This window comes from Furipterus horrens, unplaced genomic scaffold (genome assembly GCF_987537825.1).
Source record: "Furipterus horrens unplaced genomic scaffold, mFurHor1.1.pri manual_scaffold_2, whole genome shotgun sequence".
NCBI classification, from domain to species: Eukaryota; Metazoa; Chordata; class Mammalia; order Chiroptera; family Furipteridae; genus Furipterus; species Furipterus horrens.
The window spans coordinates 195,137,571-195,159,857 of record NW_028327172.1 but is presented as its reverse complement, the minus strand read 5'-3'; the positions used below and the strand labels follow the sequence as shown (position 1 = coordinate 195,159,857).

Sequence of the window (22,287 nt, the reverse complement as noted above, 5' to 3'; positions counted from 1 at the left end):
TGACATTTTTTAAAAATTTGAACTCTACCAATGTAGGGAATTGTTTAACAGGACCTTGAAAATGTATTCTTCAAAGGAAGAAGAAGAAGAGACTAGATGAAAAATCACAAAAGATAAGGGAGAGCACTAGGCTTGGAGTTGCTACTACCCACCAGCTCGTTAGTAATCTTGTCAAGTCCCTTAATTGCTCTGAACTTCACTTGTGTCCATGAAATGAGAGGCTGCATGAGGGATCTCTGCAGGCCTTTTTAGCACCATCTATTGATGTATTTGTACTTGGAGGTTCTAACTGGGTCAGTTAAGTACAGAATCCATGCATCAGATGAATAAGGTCTTACCACCAGGGTATCATTAGCCATGTTAACTGAGTTAGCATTTGCTCAATTTCTAACTTGGAAAAAGAAAATATTTAATTTTACATTATCAGCACTTTGTTTGCAGAACAACATTTTGTACCTGTCATTTCCTGCCTTTATAGTTTTGATAATATAATTGTGGAACACTTGCAAATTAACAGACATTTTGTGCATGCTTAGTATATTTCATATCATTTAATCCTCACAAGAGCATCTCCATGAAGTAGCTGTAATTCTCATCTTTTTCTTTTAATTATATTTTATTGATTATGCAATTACAGTTGTCCCAATTTTTCCCCCTTTTCCCCCTCCACCCAGCGCCCCAAACCCCTTAAGCAGTCTCCACACCATTGCTCATGTCCATGGATCTTGCGTATAAGTTCTTTGGCTACTCCATCTCCTATACTGTACTTTACATCCCCGTGGCTATTCTGTAACTATCTATTTGTACTTTTATTTTAGATATTTTATTTATTTATATTTTTTGGGGGGGAGAGTGGAAGGGAGAGAGAGAGGGAGAGAGACATTGATGTGCGAGAGATACATTGATTGGTTGCCTCTCACACGCCCTCAGCTGGGGACCTGGCCCGCAACCCAGTCGTGTGCCCTGAGTGGGAATTGAACTGGTGACCTTTTAGTTCACAGGCCGGCATTCAATCCACTGAGCCACACCAAGCAGGACTATTTGTACTTCTTAATCCCCTCACCTCTTCACCTATTCCCCCTCACACCCTTTCTATCTGGCAACCATCAAAACACTCTCCCTATCCATAATTCTGTCTGTTTTTCTTGTTTATCAGTGTGTTTTTTAGATTCAATTGTTGATATCTATGTATTTATTGCCATTTTATTGTTCATAGTTTTGATGACCTTCTTTTTCTTAAATAAGTCCCTTTAACATTTCACATAATAATGATTTGGTGATGATGAACTCCTTTAGGTTTTTCTTCTCTGGGAAGCTCTTTGTCTGCCCTTCACTTCTCAATGATAGCTTTGCTGGGTAGAGCAATCTTGGCTGTAGGTTCCTACTTTTCATGATTTTGAATATGTCTTGCCAACCCCTCCTTGCCTGCAAAGTTTCTTTTGAGAAATAAGCTGACAGTCTTATGAGAACTCCATTGTAGGTAACTAATTTCTTTCCTCTTGCTTCTTTTAAGAGTCTCTCTTTATCTTTAACTTTTAGCATTTTAATTATGATGTGTTCTGCAGTGGGCCTCTTTGCATCCATCTTGTTTGGTCTCTGTGCTCCCTGAACTTGCATGTCTGTTTAGGGAAGTTTTCTTTCATTATTTTTTCAAATAGATTTCCAATTTCTTGCTCTTTCTCTTCTTCTGGCACCCCTATGATGCGAATGTTGGACCTCTTGAAGTGTTCCTAGAGGCTGCTTAAACTATTCTCATTTTTTTGGATTCTTTTTTCTTCCAGTTCTGATTGGTTGTTTTTTGCTTCTTTATGTTCCAAATCATTGACTTGATTCTTGGCTTCATCCTCTTTACTGTTGTTTCCCTGTAATATATTCTTTATTTCAATTAGTGTATCCTACGTTTCTGACTGGATCTTTTTTATGCAGTTGAGATCCTAAGTTTCTTGAGTATCCTTATAACCAGTGTTTTGAACTCTGTATGTGATAGATTGCTTATCTCCATTTTGTTTACTTCATTTTCTGGAGTTTTGATCTCTTCTTTCATTTGGGCCATGTTTCTTTGTCTCCTCATTTTGGAAGCCGCCCTGTGTTTGTTTCTATGTATTAGGTAGAGGAGCTATTGACTTCCTGTCTTGGTAGCATGGCCTAATGTAGTAGGTGTCCTGTAGGGTCCAGTGGCACAGCCTCTCCTATCACCCAAGCTGGGTATTTGAGGTGTGTCCTTCATGTGGGCTGAGTACAGCCTCTTGTATTTGAGCCTTGGTTGCTATTGTCAGATCAATGGGAGGGATTTCTCCAGGCCAGTCAGCTGGAAGGACTGGCTGTGACCACTGACCACCAACCTCCACCCTCCATGGAAGATCAACTATGCAGGAGCAGGGTGGTGGTGCCCTGACGTGGTCTGTAGCTGTTCAGTGGGTGCACAGGCTCTGGGGTTTTCTGGGTGGTGCAGTCCAAGGTCAGCCCCCACCTGTGTTTTGCCCTGGACCACCCTGCCTGAGCTATAAAGCAATCTGATATGGCTGCTACTTGTGCTGGGCTTGGAGATTCTCAGGAAAAGCCAAGCTATGAACCTAGACTGGCTGCTGCTTGTACCCTGCCTGGGGCCACTTAGCAAGAGGTACTGGGGCTGGGGCTTACTGAGACTGGCTGTTGCTTGTTTGATAGGATTTAGGAAGTTGTGAAGCATGAGCCAAGACCAGCCATTCATGTGGAAAAGTCATGGTTAACAGTTTGGGGTGGGCCCGTAAGCTGGGTGGGATGGAGTTCAGATAAGGTGTCCACCTGCCCACTCTGTAGCTCTGTAGAGGGGAGGGCTGAGGAAAGGGACAATGGCCTTGGCCTGCCTTTCTATCTGGGAGAAAGCTTTCCCCCAGATCTCACCTGGATGCCATACACTTCAGATCCTACCCGTATGCCTTTCAAGCTACCACCTTGGTGCTGGAGCTCAGAGGGAGTGAGTCTGAGGAAGTCCGTGTGTAGGTTCTTTAAGGGGAACTGTATGGGGCTCCAGAAGTTTCTTCCACCAACTCAATTCCCATATTCCCACTTTTTTTTTGCAGCCGGAAGTTATAGGGACTTATCTTCCTGGCACTAGAATCCTGGGCTGGCGGGCCTGGTGTAGGGCTGGAACTTCTCACTCCCGAGATATCCCTCCTGAATTTTTATCTGCCACATGTGGACGTGGGGCCAGCCTGCTCTGTGACTGTGTCCCTCCTACCAGTCCTGATGTGTGTGGTTTTTTCATTCCGTAGTTGTCAGACTTTAATTCTTCTTGATTTCTGATGGTTCTGAGTGATGGATGTTCTATATTTCAGCTGTAATTTTGATGTAGTTGTGTGAGGAGGTGAGCTGTGTTTACCTATGCCTCCATCTTGACTGAAGCCCTAATTCTCATTTTAAAAGCAATAAGAACTGGGTTTCAGAAGTGTAGTGGTGAGAAAAAAAGAATAGTGTTTTAAAGCCTGAGGGCTTCACATTCTGCCACCAGTACTACCAGTACTTCTTACTTCTGTGGCCCTGGGCAAAAGAAGGACACTGCTCAGCCTCAGTCTCCTCGGGAATAAAATGGAGTTGGGGTAGGAGAGATTGTATATTTACAGGGCACGGTGCAGAACAGACTTGTGATATGTGTGCACTGACTTACCAATATCTGTAGAACAACTTGATGCCAATAAACCTAACTATTGGGTAGCCAAAAAGTCTGTTGTATTTTTTCCATAAAAACACATTTTTCATTTTCACCAATGACTTTATTGGGATATTTTGAGTATGTCAGCTGTCTCCCATGATTGACTTCTAGTGGGTAGAGGCCAGGGGTGCTGCTAAACATCTTCCAATGCATAACACAGCCCCATAGCAAAGAATTATTTGGCAAAATGTCAATAGTAACAAGAAACTTTGCAAACCACTTTGACACACTTGATCCATCACAGCACCCTCTCCATGTAATGCACAAGCATTTTTGCGTTTCATTTTTTTTTTTTACCTTTCTTGAAATACTAAAACATAATATGCCAAAAATATTGCATATTTTCTTTCACCTTTAATATTAAAATGGCTACACAAAAATTCACCCATTTTGATAATTTTTAAAAAATGTACCCAATATGACAGCTGTCACAAAATTGTTTTGAATGAAGTTAAAGACAGCGAAGCACTACTAGAGCCATTGTACAGAGAAAACTCAGTGAACTTTTTGACCAACCCAATACTTAATGAAATGGACAAACTTCTTGAAAGATGCACTTTACCAAGAACGAAAATGAAAACATAAAGATCTGAATGGCCCTATATCTGTTAAAGAGATCAAATTTGTATTGAAAATCTGTCATACAAAGAAAACTCTGGCTCAGATAGCTCTCCGGGATTCTAGAAAACATTTAAGGTCCTTAATGGATCTGTGCCTAATCCCAGAAAAAAAAATGTACAAATTTTAACACCAAGCTCTCTGGTTGAGTGAGGATGAGGGTCCCAGGTCCATTCTGCCTCCTGCTCTGGGACCTCTATGAAGCTTCTGAGCATCTGGTGCCTCAGAGTGACATTCAGATTAAATGACACTAAATACGTATAAAATACTTAAGGCATATAGTATTTATCATTATCCTACAGAAGTCAAGTTTAGCAGCTCTGATTTCTTCCTAATGCAGCCTTAAACCAAATAGGGTTGGTGGGAAATAATAGCTACCTTCATATACATGAAGAGATGTCCTGTCAAAAGTGTAGATTGATTTTGTTCAGCTCCAAGAAGCAGAAGCATGACTATTGGCAGAAGCTACTTGGAGGAGGCTTAGCTCTAAATAAGGACCATCCTTGGAGAGCCACATTGTGAAACAGACATGTAACTGTCACGTTCACTAACATGCTCTTGAATGGTCTGTTCTAGCTTCTGAAAATGACTTGCTGAATAAGCGCCTGAAGCTTGCTTATGAAGAAATCACTCCTTGTCTTAAAGAAGTCACAACCGTGTGGGAAAAGATGCTCAGCACTCCAGGAAGATCTAAAATTAAATTTGACATGGAAAAAATGCATTTGGCTGTTGGGCAAGGTAAGCCTTCCTGGGAATCAGTCCACAAACCTCCCCCCCTCACTGATGGTTGGGGAGAAAAATGTTTAAATGCAAGTTTAGTAGGCATCTCTCTCCTGTTTATCACTCTTTAATTAATCTGTTTCCAGATGTCTTAGTTAACTGATGTGACTTTCATCGCCCTTCATGAGTCCTCTGAAGTAAATCAATTACAATGCCCAGGAAACCAGGAAACAGGAAGAAGACAGAGGGAAACCTAAGGACTTAGTTACCTGCAAACTGTGTAACGATATGATGATACACTCTGAGTTAGTGATCTGAGAACCAATTGTGTGGCTTCTCTCTGAGTACCCTCAGGCGACAACATAGAGTGTTGGACACAGACTTCACCCCGGTTGTCCCATATTCAGATCCCATATCTCCCGATCTGCAGTGTGATCTTAGACGGGTGACTTAACCTCTCTGAGCCCCATTTTCCACATGTATGAGATGTGGATGATGACAGTGATTGCTGTGAGGAGCACACTGCACGTGTCTGTCCCACTGAAAGGCCCTGGAGAGGGGGCAGTTTTTCTGTTTGTTTTAGTGTGGTCTGCTGACCATGTACCAATCCAAACTGTTAGTGGCTCAAGATAAGCACAGAACTTGAGACTAAGCATTTAGAAACTTTTACAGCCATTTGACAGATCCTAATTTTTAAAAATGGACTTTTATTTTGTAAGTTTCTTTCTCTTTTTATTTTCCTACTAATTCATTTTTTACTATATGCTGTAAAGGTATCAGTTTGCTGTGAATTGGAAAATTTTTAAAGAAAAAGACTGGTCCTTCATCACAGATAATTGGAGAAGTACCATTTTAGAGCTTGACTTCGATGATTATTAGTGTTCAAGTGAAACAACCATTTCTTTTAAAATGTGTATATTAGTGTCTGCTGACGAGAGTGGAAGAAGCTTTTTGAGTCTAATCTAATTCCACTGCTCCTGAATTCTGGCCAGTGTAGTCATGAATAACCAAGTGTTTAGAAAAAGGGTTACAAATAATATAAATCTTACAGTTTTCTTCTGACTTTATTAGCTCTAAATGGAGGAAGTTACTCATGCATCGCTCCTCCCTCAGAGAGGAAGTGGAGCAGAGTGTCTTGTTCTCCTTGAGTCCGCTAGGCATTATTTACCCTCTACCTGGGTTTTGACGGCATCAACTCTAGTAATACATGCTCACTGCTCGTTACGACTTTCCCCTTTCCATGGACAGGGGAACTTGGACATAGAGCAGTTGAGCAATGGCCACAGAGCTGGTCTCACACCTGGGTCAAGGCACCATCTGGTACTGCCTGTGGTTGAACCACGCCTCGGCTGTGCTGTTCTTTGAGACCAGAAACGTGGCAGGTGGTGAGGACACAGCTTTCAGACTGGCAAGGGCTCCCAGTGTGATCTTTGGCAGGTGTCCTCACCTTTCTGGGCTCTGGCCTCCTGGCTGCTAGAATGAGAGGCATGGGCCAGGCAGAGGATCTCAGAGCAGTACTCACTTCACACCCACAGTGATTGCTGGAGGCTTACCATTGCACCACATGGCCCTTGGTAGCTGTTTTGAAAAAGGAGGAAGCAGAGAAAAGAATGAGTTTGTTCTTTCCCCTTTTATTGTTGACGACATGATGGTCTTCAGGTGGCTTTGCTCCTACAAAAGGTAAATCACCTGGGTCTATGACAACTGTTTCAGATGTTTGACTTTCTTAGAAGCCTGATCCCTGGAAATACTGGTTTTCATCATACATTTTACAAGGGGGACCTATAGAAATACTCCAGGTATCCGGACCCTGTGCAGTGAAGTTAGGGAGAGATGGTTGAACTGTTGGTGTACTGAGGTGGACTGAGGCTAACCTGGCATTTCCTCATGTGTTCCTGGCATTGCCACCTCACTTTCTGTGGCAGGAACTCTGTATCTGTACCTGTAAAAGCTGGTTTCTACATAGGATTTAATGACTCCAAACAAATGGCCACAGTCCATCCTGTAGCTCCGAATAACAAAGGAGATCAAATCAGGGCCACACCTTTGGCCTTCAGGTCTAGGCCACGCCACTTCCAAGCCAGTCTCTTTATGGGTAAGAGACCCCCTAAGTGATAGAAATTAAGGGATTTATGAATTTACCAAGTTAAAACTGAATCACAGTAATAGGATTAGGATGTCAGCTTGGGGGAAGAAAGAATGGTTCTGTGGAATTTTAAGTATTCCAAAGCTTGGTTTGGGTTTAAATGATTTCTTTTATTTAATGACTTATTTGAATGATCTCCTTTATTTAATGAATGGAAGATATCAAATAGAGCTTTATAAACTGGGTATGCTTTTCTAGGGATGGGATTGCACAGAGGAGCCCTGAGCAATTGTCAGTGTGGGCCAGATGCAAACTCTCCTTACCTTTGACCGAGCAATGCCATATATAGGAACCTGTCCTAGATATTAGTCAGTCACAATTGGTCTGCAGCAGGAAAGAATGCTTATTGTGGCATTGTTTAATAGCCAAGAAATAAAAGAGAACCAAAATCCCCAACCATGGGACCACACCCACATCATATTCCTTGAAAATGACACAGTAGATTTGCATTGATGTAGAAGATGAGCCGCTAAATGAAAGAAAAAAGTACAGCATGGTCTCATGTACAATTGTGTGTGTCTCTACAGAGAAACATCATGAGGTGTTCACAGATATCTGAGTCATAAGCAGGATCAACGTACATCTGGTTTGCCTGGCCTAGTCCTGGTTTACCACGTGTTCCAGTAAAATAATTAATATCCTTGCTCCCCTTTGCTTTCAAAAGCTTCTGTTCTAGATGGTGAATTATATATTTACTCTCATTTATGGGTAGTTTTTCATATTTTTTCTTTATACCTTTTGCCTTTTCAGAAGTGTTTTATTTAAATAGTGAGCATGTATTACTTTTTAAATTTGTAAAAGTTAAAAGGTGCTTACATTTCAGTGGTGGGTAGCTGGCTGCCTGTCCACCCAGAACCCTGCCTACAGGTCCTTGGTGGACTCTGCCAGATTTCTCTTGGGTTAGGAGTGGAGGCGAAACAGGGTGTGGGGAAGGGCATTCCAGGTTATTCTTAACAAAAACATTGGCTCCAGTTTGCATGAGCCTTTATTTTTAAATCACACATCTAAGCATTCTGTTTGCTGGACTTCCATGCACTTTGAATTTCTGGAACTTCTGGTTGTTTCTAATTTTGAGGTAGTTGTATTCCTTCTTAGTTGTGGAGGGGGAGACCCAGTGTGTTTGTCTACACCTCCATCTTGGCCGGAAGTCTCTAAGCGTTCTCTTAAACACCATAATATGTGGTACTGTCCAGTGACACAGCCAGTGTTTTTTTTTTCCTTCGAAAAGATAAAGGGCTGATACATTTAATGGGAACGATTTAGTAATAGGAGGAAATTGTTCATCTCGTAACTTGGGAAAATCTCCCAGTTTGAAAAATATATTTTGTGAAAAGCCCCACTATAAATCACTTAACATGCCGCCTGGTTTTCAGGCTGTATTTACATCTAATAAGGTTTGTTTGAAGTATTCTTAAAGGCTAGCATGTGTTTCTGTGTACACACAGATACTTAAGATATATCTCTGAGCAGGAATGGTAGAGCGGGAGAGAAGCAATAAAATAATATCAGAAGGCAGATGATATCAGAGCATATTAGCTTCCTGTTGCTGCCATAACAAATGATCACAGAATTGGTGGCTGAAACAACAGAAATTATTCTCTCACCCCCCAGAGGCCCGAAGTCTGAAATCAAGGCATCACGGGACTGCCCTTGGCCTCTTCCAGTTCCCCCTGTCTGCCGGCACCCTGGCTTGTGGCTGCATCCCTCCAGCCTCTGCCTCCACAGCCATATGGCCTCCTCCTCTCTGAGTCTCTTATAAAGACTTTTGTCATTGGATAGAGGGCCCACCTGGAAAATCCAGGGTGATGATCTCATTTCAAAATCTTAATTATGTCTATGAAGACCCTTTTCCCAAATATGTTCCCGTTCACATGTTCAGGGATTAGGATGTAAACTATCTTTCTGGAAGCTGCTGTTCAACCCATTACACAGGTCACCAGGTAACACTTAGCTGTACATTCAGAGAAGGTGTGGGATGTGGTCACGATTAAGTGTGGCCCTGTCTTTCTCCCATAGGCTAACTTTTTTTTTTTCTTTTACAACTAGTATGTGTAAGGGAAAAACCAAATTACTTACCACACCTTAAGTATTTCCAAAAGATGGCTGTGAGTGATTGTTTCAGAATAGATCAACCGAGTAATAGATTGACTTATATCTGGTTCAGATCTGCAAATGGTTATTTTATTATTTTTGCCAGGTAGGAACATAAGGTATCTTTTCTCCAGTGCTCGTGTAAGCAGGAGCATGTCTGACTGTTGTGACAGGGAGGACATTAGTGGAAAATGTCAGTCCCACACCTGGGCTGCCACTGAGCAGCTGGGTGGTCTTGGGCAAGGGACCTCTTCTCATTGGCCTCTGTTTCCTCATCTTTACCATGAGGATAATATTTCCCTTAGCAGGTTGTAAGGATGATGCAAAGTGCTCGGAATGGAGACAGCACTGCGGGTGGTAAACTTAGAAGAGCCATCTTCCTGGGAGGCTCTTGGAGAGGCAGGGAAGTGCACTAAGTGGCTGGTCACCTTTTCTTCTGGGTGGGGGAGGGATTAATCCTTATTCAGAGGTTCCTTCCCTCACAAGAGAATTCCCCTCAGAGATGAGAAGGATCTGGCGCCTTATTCTGTAGTCTTCTTTCTCTCCCCGTTTCTACACTGGGGCTGAATGATCAGCCAAAGAATTCTGAATTCTGAAAACCCAAAGAATTTTGAATTTTGAAAACCATCGCTTTTTTTCATGAGGTTTGCCCTAGATAATATCACTGACTTTAAGAGAACTGTTCTTAGTTGCAGATGACATTTTTTATCACTCTGAGTGTTCAAATTAATCGTGTTAGAATCATTGGGCAAAGTCTCTTGGATGATTTCTCACTTCCAGGTCTCCCCTGAACGCTCACCACGGCGGGCGTACGCAGTCGGCGCCCTGCGCAGCCCCCAGCCCCCTCCTCCAGCCTGCCCTTGCAGAGATGGTGAATCCATAGTCCAGAACCTCACTCAGCTTTGTCTACGCTAGTCTGTCCGCAGTTCAAAAACGTTCTGTGGTTCCCTAGAGCTACCAAATGAAGTGCAGGTTTCTTGCCTCTAATAAAATCCTCCCAGTCTGACTGCCCCCTGCTCCCTGCCCCCCGTGTGCCCGGTGCCCGAGGTGACAGAACACTCACAGTGCCTTCCTCTGACATGTCGTCTGTCTTCCCTTACCCTACTCATGAGTCCTCGAACAAGTGGAAGATTAAATCGCCTCCCTTTGATTATGTCCCTTTTATGAGATGACATTCTGCATTGCAGAGTTGCATGCCTCGTCTTCTCTCTCTAGGACACTGTAAATTGGCACCACATAGGGGCTCGTATTATTCAGTTTCTCCCTGGCAGATTCTAGCATAATCTGAGCAGAGTATATATTTGAAAGGTGAAAGGAAAGTGTGTGTGTTGGGGGGCGGGAGGGGGTGTGAAGGGGAAAATAGGGGATGTGGAGGAAGGAAGGAAGGGAGCAAACAGCACACAATTTAGGTTGCTTCCTATGCTGCCAGTTAATAATGGAACGAGAGTTCAGGTCAATGGAATAAAACCGAACTCATTTTTATTATTAAGTTGTAGCCTGTGCATAAAGTCTGTCTCTCTATGTTTCTACCCGTCCCCTGGCCCCACAGGTGTGCCACGTCATCACCGGGGTGAAATCTGGAAATTCCTAGCAGAGCAATACCACCTTAAACACCAGTTTCCCAGTAAGCAGCGGCCGAAGGACACGCCGTACAAAGAACTCTTGAAACAGCTCACCTCCCAGCAGCACGCGATTCTCATCGACCTTGGTAAGTTGGCAGGTCAAGCTGGTGCGGAGATGGACGTTTCACTCACTTGAAAAATCTGGAGAGACTGTCCGAGTTATTTAGTGATCTGTCTTTAGGTTTAGCAATCAACATTTGCTACTGAGCCTTTCAATTAAAAAAGCCCTGGAGTAATCACAAATGCCTCGGTCAGGTACACATAAAAACCTCTCTCCTCGCCGGGCAGCACGCTAGCTCTGCTCAGCGTGGGGGGTGGCCGGCGTGAGGGCTGCAGTCATGACCGTGGTGCAGGTCAGTAATTCAAATACTGACAGGAGGTTTTATCGTCAGCCGAAGCAGCATCCTGAAAATCGTTAAAGAGTCAGAACCGAGGCTTGGTTTAATTACAGGAGTCACTCCCTAGACTTGACTGCTTTCAAACAGGATTTATTAGAAAAATTGTAGAAGGCAGATTGTGTGCACCTGGGTCAGTTTTATTTGGAAAAGTGTCAGTACCTTGTCTCTTGAATAGTTTTGGAAAACACTGAGCTGAAACAATGTACTGGGCACATGTGCCATTGCTGCAGTGAAGAACACATGTGATTAGGGTGTAATTAGGATGTAATTATGTACAAAAGAGCCTCAGACTTGTCTGCAGCCATGCCCGGGGTTGGGGCGGGTGCGTCCTCCTGCCTGCTGCCCTCCACGGGGGCCTCCCTCACCACAGCGGCAGGGCTCCCGGGCCCCCGCGGGCCCCTGGGAAGGCTGCAGGAACCTGGCCCTGCTTCCCGAACAGTCACGGGCTGTTGCTGCCACCACCTGCGACACATGGGCGCCCCTGTCTGCTTCAGGCCTGGCAGTTGCCCGGCTCTTCAGCTCCCAGCGGCAGCCAGCAGGGAGGGAGGGCGTTCCCAGAACCGTGAGGTGGGAACCGTGAGGTGGGAACCGGATCAGCAGTATCGCGCCTTTTCTTTCCAGCCACACAGCGAACCTCACCGTAAGGGTTCATTTCGCAGCTGTTGCTCTCTTGGTCTAAGCTCAGGTGTCACCTCTGAGAAACTGTCCCTGACTGTAGCCTCCCCTCCCAGCTTCTGGCTGCATTAGCTGCCTCTGTTAAGCCATCTCTCCCACCCATATCTTTACCCCTCCCCAGCCCCCGCCGTGGTACTTATCACATGTGTTAAGTATTGCAATTATCATTATTATTTAAAGCTATTACTTAACCTTACCTTACACCCAATGTTGTGTAATGTTTACTTAAACTGCTTTCTTTAATCCTCACCACACGATGATGCTATTCTCTCCCTGATCAGAGCTGAGAAACTCGGGGCACAGAGAGGTGGAGTAACTTGCTCCCAGTGGCACAGCTGACTGCTGCTGAGCGGTGCGCCTCCTGCTCCTGGGCCTGTGTCCTGCACCCCGCCCTGCCCACCACTGTCCTCAGTGCTGTGGCAGTGGCAGCAGCTTTCTTACTGCCTTTCAGCCCATGGGATGCGTCCCTCTGTGGGCTGGCCTGCGGCTCCCCCAGCTGCTAGGACAGAGCCTGCTGCGTAGTAGATGCTCAGTAAGTCTTTTGCGATGTTGAAGGTGAGGCCCTGCACTAGCACCTTAATCTCTTGTGGCCCTCACAACAGCTGTGGGATAAGACACAAGGAAACTGAGGCACAGACAGGGTCAGATGGTCCCCACGGTCATACAGTTCCACAGGACCTGAACTCCCTGCAGCTCTGTGCTGCTTCCCTAAGGCCCACTGAGCCCAGGAGCCCTGTGTTCCTGTGGAAAGGCTGGCTGGGTGAAGGGGGGTGCTGACAGGCTGTGATTACACCCTGGGGACAAAGTGGGGCTGGAGCCCGTCGGGCCCACTGACCCCAAGCAAAGCATCTTTGTGAGTTGGCAATAGCTGTGTTTGCTAATGTGATGAGTAACAGAAAAAATGACATCATGTTCCTATCATGTGAAATGCAGTGAAAAATAACTTCAGAGAACAATTGAAAGGGAGGGAGACCAGACGGTTTCTCTGCTGCCCACCGCTCCTTCCCAGGAGGGGGAGAGGAGAAGGGAACATACTCTCTTCTCCAGCTTCCCTCTCATCCTTCCAAGGTCAGGCCCGGCCCCCTGCCTGCTGTTGCTCAGATGTAATCACTGTGCCACAGAGGGGAAGGAAGGTGCCGGTCCGCACGGGGCCTGGGGGCCTCTCCTCGGGGAGGCCCTGCCCAGAGGCCTGCGGCAGCCTTTCCTCCAGTTGGCACCTAATCGGGCTGCGCCAGGATTCTTCTCTCATTCATGGGCAGGGCCAGGCTGCACGCACATCCTCCCTGTCCCTGCCCATCTCTCACCCTACAGGCCAGTTGCTCTGGCCTCCTCTCCACTGCCCTCCCAGCCCTGGCCTGGCCTGCATTCTGGATGCCCTCCAGAGGTCCTCCCAAGGCCAAAAGGAAGCTCTGTTTCCAACAGTATGTTTCTCAGGTAACCTCTGTGCATAGCTCCAGGCTTTATCCACAGACCAACCAACTCTGGCCTTCTCTCTGCACCGGGACTGGCAAAACCTGTGTGTTGGCCCAGACCCGGCAGTTCCAGGGAGCCCTGCCTGCCAGGCTCTGCTCCGTCGGTCGGGTTCAGGGAGGCCTTGCTCAGAAGTTCCTGCAAGCTGCCTGTTGCTCCCCTCTCACCTCTCACCAAGAGGTGGCATTTGCCAAGTCAGTTGTTTAGTCTACACTTTCTATTTAGTCTACACAGTGGCGAATTCAAGGCCCAGTATAGGTGTACAGTACAGAGTGAAACAAATCATATTTCAGTGTTTCTTAAAAAGTGACATCCGTATTCTGGACAGAGCAGGATGCATGTTGGTTAGACATACCTTGAGCTTTCATGGATTTTTATTTTCCTGCCTCTTGCTTTACTTTCTGAAATTAGATGTGAGTCTTATCAACTTTTTTGCAAGACTTTTTGCTTCCAAAGTGTAAGAATAATAATCTGTAGTTGGTCAGAGTTTTATAGTTTGGGAAACATTCTCTAGGTTTGTTAGATCTCAACTTTATACGTACAGCCCTGTATGAACGTGGGCACATGTTATCCCACGTTAGAGGTGATGAATGAGTCCCAGAGACGTTGAGTCCTTTGCTCAAGTTATAAGCCACTCAGTGGCAGAAGGTTCTAGAACCTAGGTATTCTTAGTCTCCTTATCATGTCCGTTCTAGGACTCTGTCACTTCTGTGTTTCTCGGCTCTGCCCACTCCATGCCAACTCAGCGTTTTCTCCCATAGTTAGGTGGCATAACGCTCCTTCAGAGTGGACCACCCTGGTCGGGAGAAAACAGCTTCTCCCAGGACTTAGCAGATGATAGTTAGCAGATGATTCCCAAGGCCTCAGTTCAGGGTCCCACCCCACCTGTTAAGCCTGGTTTCTGCTACATCCGTTTGTGCAGCCCTCTCTTCTCTGGCTCTCCATCCTGGGTGGGCAACGTAGACGGACAAGCATCCTGCCTTCTAGCTGGACCTCCTGCTCCAGTTGTGGCCACACTGAAGGCTGCCAGGGACACTGAGCAACTAGCTGGACAGCCCCTTCCAGCTCCACTTCATCCCCCATCTCCTGCCACTCCAGCTGCTCCTCGAGCGACATCCCAGCCTGGGCACCTTCCAGGTGCCCTTGCTTCCACCCTGTGGCCCTGTGCGGCCTCTCCCGGGATGGGAAGGTCTTAGCTGAGACAGCACTCAACGGGTCCAGAGAGGTCGGAACACCATTCAGGGAGCAGAGTCAGGAATTGTTTCTGATCTCCCCCATGTCGATTACTTATCATTTTATTGATCTGTGCTTTATTGGTCAGTAAAGTGGTGGCAGAGTTTTTGCACCCTGTGGAGATCTGGTGAGTCTTTTGGTGACCAGAAAAAGCATTTCTGGACAGACTTCTAGAGACCCTCTCCCAGTGACCCCTAAACAGGGTTAGCCACACCCATGCTGCAGTGAGAGGCAAACATATAGCCAAAGACACATTTAGGTCACGAATCCAGCATAGGAGCTGTTGTATTGATTTCTGCTTCCACTTAACATATTTTAACCAAAGGTTTAAAAGCTTCCTGGTATCTGGAAGAAGCGGAGCTCTAATTCAAGTGTTATTAAAGAATTTTCTCCTTGCTTCTTTAGAATCTGTAAAAGATAAGAAGAGCTGCCAAAAGGAAGGCTCCGCCAAGGGTGTTTAAGATGACTAAATATAGCCGGGAGGGGAGAGCGTTCCTTCTCTGCTGGGCTGTGCCACGGAGAGCCGGGTGCAGAGTACTTGGGGTAGGACAGGCTGTTCATTAACCACAGACGTCTGGGTGCTGGTGGTGAGCACCGCTTACTGCGTCGTCTTTGGGTTGAAGTCCCGTGTGAGAAACGAGAAAACATTGACGGCAACAGACAGAAAAGTCCCTGTCATTTGTCATACAGCAGTCTTGTTACGTAGCGCACCTGTCAGTCCAGCTGGGGACTTCGCGTTATGGAGGTCACTTGAACAATCACAGCTTAGGAGTCTCATAAATTCTTGCACCAACAGCTTATACATGTGTTATTCCAAAGAGTCTGCCATTGTTTCATAGTATCAAGACCACATCATGCAATTTTTATGGGATCCTTCTAAATATGCTCTTTACCCTCCAAGTGATACAACTAAATGCGGGTTAGAAAAGAGAAAGTCAGGATGTGACTTCATGCCTTTTGTAGAGGTCTGAAATCTTCCCACAGCCTTCGAGCCAGTCAGTGGCATGCTGGCAAAGGTGTGACAGCTGGCTCCCCCAAGCCCCTGCTGTTAGCGCTGGCAGATTCCATGGTTTAAAGACCCCCTCCCTGCTCCCAACTCAATGTGACTGATGGTGGAATTGAGCAGAGCTGCGCGCAGAGCCAGCAGGAGTCAGTCCCAATGGCCACTGGACTCAGCCAGATGTTTCCTAAAAATAATCTGCATAGGGTAGAGCTCTGCCTACTTATCGTCCCCATGTCATTCAGTGGCGATGCACCCCAGTGCTTCCCAAGCACCGCCCCATGCACGCTGTGCGCTGGGGAAGCGCGTGGTTTGGGGCATCGGTGTGGCCTGCCCATCGGTGGCCCGGCTTTGCCATCACACTGCCACAGCGCCCTCCTCCAGCTGAGCCTTTCCCAAGAGGTCCTTGTCTGAGGCCTTAGCATGGAACATGCGAAGCACATGTGTGGTTCCTTTTTCATATCGGCTTGCTAGTTAAGGTCATACATTTGGCAGAATTTGGTCTAAGGTTTGCTCTCACATGATGTACTGCTCAGGCACAGGCTGTGGGGAAGGTCAACGTCACCACCACTGGAGGCAACCTAGGCAGCGCCCTTTCCCGGACAGAGTACAGAGTAGCACGTTTGCAGCGGCTGTTCCAAAATGACAATGCAGAGCCTGTTGTTAAATTAAGAATTTCAAGATGGCGACAGCATGAAACCCAGCACGAGGCCCCTGTAAGCACAGAGCCTGTGTGGCTGTGCAGGACACATGCCCGTGAAGGCCCTGCCCGCATCTGACACCTGCTGAGAGGCCAGATTGACACAAGTCACCTTCCAGGCTGCTCATCCTCTCAGGAACCTTGTTAAATGAGAACTGTCCACTCCGCAAGCAGGGCCAATTTGCAATGGCTCTTGTTTCCGCGTGGTGTGGTATCAATATGAGGGGTATCTGATGAGCAGAAATGATAATTTTGAAGGATTCCATTTAAAATCAATTAAACCTTTCCTGGTGTTCCTCCATGCCACAAGAACCCCATGTGTTCTGCCAGCTGCACCTATCTGAGACTCACAGAGTGGGGAGGCGCATGCCTGGCAGGACTGGGGCATGGAAGAAGCAGGGGAACAGGGCAGGGGCGGGGGCACTGGGCAGGGCAGAGGCGGGGCAGTGCAGGGCCATGGACCGGGGCAAGCATGTAGAGGTGGGACATGCTCCTTTGGCTTGGCAGCTGGTGGGGGTAATAGACTGAAGCGCTTCCTGTGTTTTTGCTGTACTCTCTGAGAATCTGTGGAGAGCAGTAGACTTGCAGTGTCAGTATGGCAGCCACGTGTGGCTGTTGAGCACCTGAGACGTGGCCAGTCTGAAGGAAGATGTGCTGTCTGTAAAGAATACCCTGGATTTCAAAGGCTTACTCTGAAGAAAAAAAAAAGAAGGCAAAATGTCTCAATAATTGGTCTATGATTACATGTTGGAAATGACAGTATCTTGTATATGTTGGTTTAAACAGGGTGTCTTATTAAAATTAATTTCACCCGTTACTTTTTCACGTGGCCGCTAGGAATTTTAAATTGTACACGTCTTGCAGTACAGGTCACTTGCACACGCTGCTGCAGACTCGGAAGATGTGCAGGCATAATTACGACTTCTACTTTGCACACAGAGACGCTCAATTCTGCACACAGCCGGGAGGGGTTCAGAGACCTGGACGGCCCCTCACAGTTCCTAGGTTAACCCTGGAGTAGAGGATGAAGCGGGGGTGGGGCGGGGAGGTGAGGAGGTGCATGTGCAGAGCTCTGCTGGGGAGCTGTTGATTTCTTTCCAGCAGTGGGATGACATGTGCCAGATGTAGTTTGGGAACATTTGTGGGGAGAAAAGGTAGAGCAGACAAGAAATGAATACAGGACAAGGAATCGGGAAGGCAGTGAGGGGACTGCCATCCTCTTACATCAAGTTCAGATAAACCGCTCTGCTTTGGTAAGTGCTTTTTCACGAGGCTGAAGGACACGAGCGTGCCCTCTTCCTTTTGTTGGGCCGAATAATTAAGCCGCCAAACCATAAACTTGTGGCCTAGATGAACCTTCTGCCTCTGCCAATCAGACAAAGCCAAGATCCTCACCCGGGTTCACGCTTGGCTCTGGCCAAGCAATTTTCCTCTTGATCAGGCACATCTGTGCTCCCTGGAAACGCACGTCCCCATTAGTCACATTCCAGAAGGAGAGGGTGAGGTGGGATTGGATAGGTATTGGCCACAAAAGCCTCCCAGGCTAAAGTTTTTAAACCTTTACTGAATACCAGCTTTTTGTGTAAATAATCAAGATGTTGAGAACTTATTTTTAACCTGTTTCTGGAAGGAAGGTACCTGTTTTGTGTAAAGGAAAACACCTGCTCCTCTGTCCATTTCAAAGTACTGCCTGTGGTTTAAAAGTATGGAAATAATGCGTGTGGCCCGAGGCGTTGGCAGGCGCAACAGCGGCAGCCTGGGGAAAGTGGATCCATGTAGCCAGGCCAGGCCTTTGGCCGCCTCTAGATGCTGCTGGGACAGGTGATCCTAAAGAGCCACAGTTGTCTGCTCCTCTGTTCAGAGGACTGACTGTTCTCTTTTTGTTTTAGATTGAAATCCAGGTATCTGTAGGGCCTAAGGTAGTTCTGATTTCTTTCACCGCACAACAGCATGAGTACTTGCCGAGGTGTTAATTGCAAACATTATTCCAAGAACAACCAGATGACCTTGTTTGCAGAGCTGACTTAAGATACCCAGCTTCTAAAGATCTGTCACTCTAACCCGAAGCCCATCAGATTTCTGGTTCGACAGGCTTCCTTTTCTAGAATTACAACGGACGCATTTTGTTTTCGCAGGGCGCACCTTTCCAACGCACCCATACTTCTCGGCCCAGCTGGGAGCAGGGCAGCTGTCACTGTACAACATTCTGAAGGCCTACTCGCTCCTGGACCAGGAAGTGGGGTATTGCCAAGGCCTCAGCTTCGTAGCAGGCATTTTGCTGCTCCACATGGGAGAGGAAGAAGCATTTCACATGCTCAAGTTTCTGATGTTTGACAGGGGACTGCGGAAACAGTATCGGCCAGACATGATTATTTTACAGGTAGAGCGTTCCTTATGTCTTTGATGGAGACACATGCCAAGATCTTTATGAACCCAGGTGTATCTGAGGAGCTTTTTCTTACTTTTAAAAAGAAATTTATTTTTAAATTATAGTTTATACTCAATATATGATAATTTTGTAGTAGTTTCAGATGTACAGCATAGTGGTTAGACAATTATGAACTGTACAATGTGTTCACCCGCTGCTTCCAGTACCCACCTGGCACCATACATAGTTATTGTTGTTGACTATTCTGCATGCTGTACTAAGGAGCTTTTTCACCGTAAATTATTGTAATAGCGATCTTTGCTGAGACCTTACTCTCTGCTAGGCATTGCACCAAGTGATTCATAGACACTGATCATCTCACTAACCCTCAGGAACATGCTATTAATCGGCTCAATTGATAGGCAAGAAAACTAAAGCTCAGAGAGGTTACAGAATTTGACCAGGCCACACAGCTAGCAAGTGGCAAAGCTGGGATTTAAACCCAGGCCTGTCTGAGTCTAGGGCCCTCCCTTTCAGTCTTCATCAAAGCATCTTCAGGCAACCTAATTCCTACCTCCCACTGTGTTTGCTACTTCCTGTGCCGGGGTCCAAGGATCAGCTCAAATATCACATGCCAGGAGAAGCGCTTCCCGACCACTGTGATGTTGGGACCTTCCCCACCTTCACCCCAGGCACACTGGATCACGACGGTCCTCCTCATTTCTTTTGCATCATGCTCTCTCTGCCTGAAATTACCTTACTCACTTATGTGTTTATTTTCTGACCTTCCTTAGCGTATATCACGAAAGGGGAGGGATCATACCTGTCTTGGAGCTGCATCTGCCCCTCCTAGAACAACACTGCCTGGGATGACGTAGACACCCAGTCAGTATTTGTTGAAGGAATGAGTGATAGGAGGAAAGTCGTATCCAAAGAAAAGCAAACACAGTGGTGTTTTTGAAGTGCCAGGTGCTGACTCTGCCACCTTCAGGAATGGGGAACTCTGGGTCCTGCCTGGGGACTAGTCCTAAATGTTGGAACCCATGTTTATGTGTTCGTTCACCAGCGAGGTACTGCGATTTCAGAGCCTCAGAAAGTACCCTTTGTTAAGGATACGTTAGTGCTGAGGACTCTTTCAGGGCACCCAATTGTGTGGTGTTAAACATCCAGTTCCCCTGCACCTGGGCATATGAGCCCCGTGGGCGTCAATCTCACTCAAAGATTCTGACCCACATAACGCTTCCCACGCATGCTGTCAGGTTCTTCCTGCCTGCTTCCCATTGGCTTTCATATAAATGCACCTGCCATGTAAGAGAGCAGAATTTTTGTGTTTTACGAGTATATAATTTAGTGTTGTAACTCACAACTCATTTTTGAGCTTGTGGCCTTGGTGATTAGATTCCTTTAAATCCAAAAAAACCAAAAAGCCATGGCTAGTACGTGAGAGGTCTGTATGTTCTGATGCCTGGAAGCAGTTTTTTCTGGTATGGACAGTGCATACCCAACATTCAGTTAGGGACCTGGCCGCTTGGTTATCATTTCTTTGGGCACCAGCCACGGGACTGCCGCCCTGGGGCTTGTCATGGGGCTTCCTGCCAGGAAAGGGACCCCTTTACATTGAAGTTCAACTTTAGTTGGAGAAGTTGTTTTTTTCCATCTTGAGATAAACACTTCTTATTTTAACTTGCCCAGGACCTGGGATCTGTCTACTAAATGTTGTAAACCCACAGATATCCCATTTGTCTTGCCTCTTGTGGGGGATCTAGAAAACTTTACTAACTGGAGAGATACAATAAAATTCATCTACAGAATTATCCCGTGCACGCCTTTCACTCTTAGCAGAGTGGCTGGCATTGTACTGCTGGTTTGCCTGAGTTTGAGCTTTGCTAGGAATGTGTATTTGTAAGAGAATTTATGAAGTGTTTCCACAAGACAGAAGTTTAGATTCTCTCAGCCAAGGACACAGGGGACAGTAAGAAGAAAGGAAGTGGTCAAAGACCTGACATTACTGTTCTGGGCCTGCACCTCGTCAGGGCTTCATATGTAGTAGACATCCAGAGCATCCAGGAGGCTCTTGTTGGATAAATGAGATACTGAGATCAAAAGACATCATGAGCCAAATAGAATGTTTCAAGTTCTGATAATCCTTCATGTCTGTCAGCCATCCAGTGCTGACGCCTGTGTGTGTCCCTGCAGATCCAGATGTACCAGCTCTCAAGGCTTCTTCACGATTACCACAGGGACCTCTACAATCACCTGGAGGAGCACGAGATTGGCCCCAGCCTCTACGCCGCCCCCTGGTTTCTCACTGTGTTTGCCTCCCAGTTCCCGCTGGGATTTGTGGCCAGAGTATTTGGTAAGTGTGTATAAATCTGTTGGTCAGAAGCAGCATTCTCGTGTTCAATGAGAATCATGGATGGTTACTCCATGGTGAGTCTTCTTAATTCTACCTGTGTCTTCCAGAAGAATAAGGTGGTGTTTGACACTCTTGAGTTTGGTTAGGGTTTTATAATCATGGGGCTTCCCCACATGCCTTCGTCTTGTGGAATTAGTCTCGATTCCCTCACCACCAGGCTCTCCCCAGAGCTGACCTCTTAAAGACTCGGCCAAAGAGCCTGGCATATATCCTGGGAGATGTTTCTCATTCTGACCAATGCCGTCTGGGCTGCTGCTCTTTCTAGATTCTCTTTGCGTCTCCTCCGCTCCTTTCTCCTCTTTCCCTACCCTTCTTCCTCCCCTTGACTCTTCAATTTTTCTGCAGTCAGACTCTTGGAAACACCTCTGTGCCAGCGACTCACTGCTCCATCCTCACATGTCCCCTACCTCATCTTCCCAGATGTCACAGCCACTGCTGCTTCTGTGGGCCACTGTACCCACAGGTAGTACACACCCCACAGCATCCCCCATTGTCTTGATGTGTTTTTCAAGAAGATGGTCTCTGTCAAAGTAAAATTGGTATTCACATGCAAAGTCTCAAAACTGCTGTGTCTGGTATACATCAATAAAAAAAAATTTTTTTAAATTTTAAATGGCCTCAACATGGCAGCGATAGACACATTCTCTGGACACCGGGAGCTGAGCGAAACACTGAACACCATCAGTTCTTGTATGGTGCAATTCAGGTTTTCTAATTTACTTTTATTTTACTGTGGAGGAGGAGTTTATTAAGGAATTGATGGTCATCCTGGCTGGTGTAGAGGGTTACCAGTAACAGGAGAGACGCTGGCTCTGTTCACTTTCTAATAGTGCCTGCCTTTAGGGAATAATGGGCCAGGCTCACTTCTAATGGAAGAGGAGACTCCTGGGGCTGTCTGTAGGATGTACTTGCAAGTAGATGAGAGAGCAGATGGAATATAAAAACGAACAGTTTGGCAAAAAGCACCAAAGCCACCTGTAATGTAGGAAATGTTCAGAGAGGCTCAGGGACTCCCATAGCCTGGGCAGACAAGATGGTTTGCACAACCAGGAAAAATGGCTCTCTGGGTAATGTGATACTGTGGCAGCAGAGTGAGTTTTCGCAAAATCCCTTTGGGCTGTCATCATCCCTCATTTCCC

At 46.2% G+C, this 22,287-nt stretch overlaps 1 protein-coding gene across 1 annotated transcript in view; it reads left to right on the top strand.

Moving 5' to 3' along the window:
- Positions 1–22,287, top strand: part of TBC1D1 (TBC1 domain family member 1) — a 203,238-nt gene that overhangs the window by 166,817 nt on the left and 14,134 nt on the right. The window contains exons 14-17 of the mRNA XM_090266989.1: positions 4,886–5,047; positions 10,816–10,974; positions 18,500–18,744; positions 20,929–21,088. Of these exons, the coding sequence (XP_090123115.1) occupies positions 4,886–5,047; positions 10,816–10,974; positions 18,500–18,744; positions 20,929–21,088 (726 nt within the window). The remainder of the gene's footprint in view (positions 1–4,885; positions 5,048–10,815; positions 10,975–18,499; positions 18,745–20,928; positions 21,089–22,287) is intronic.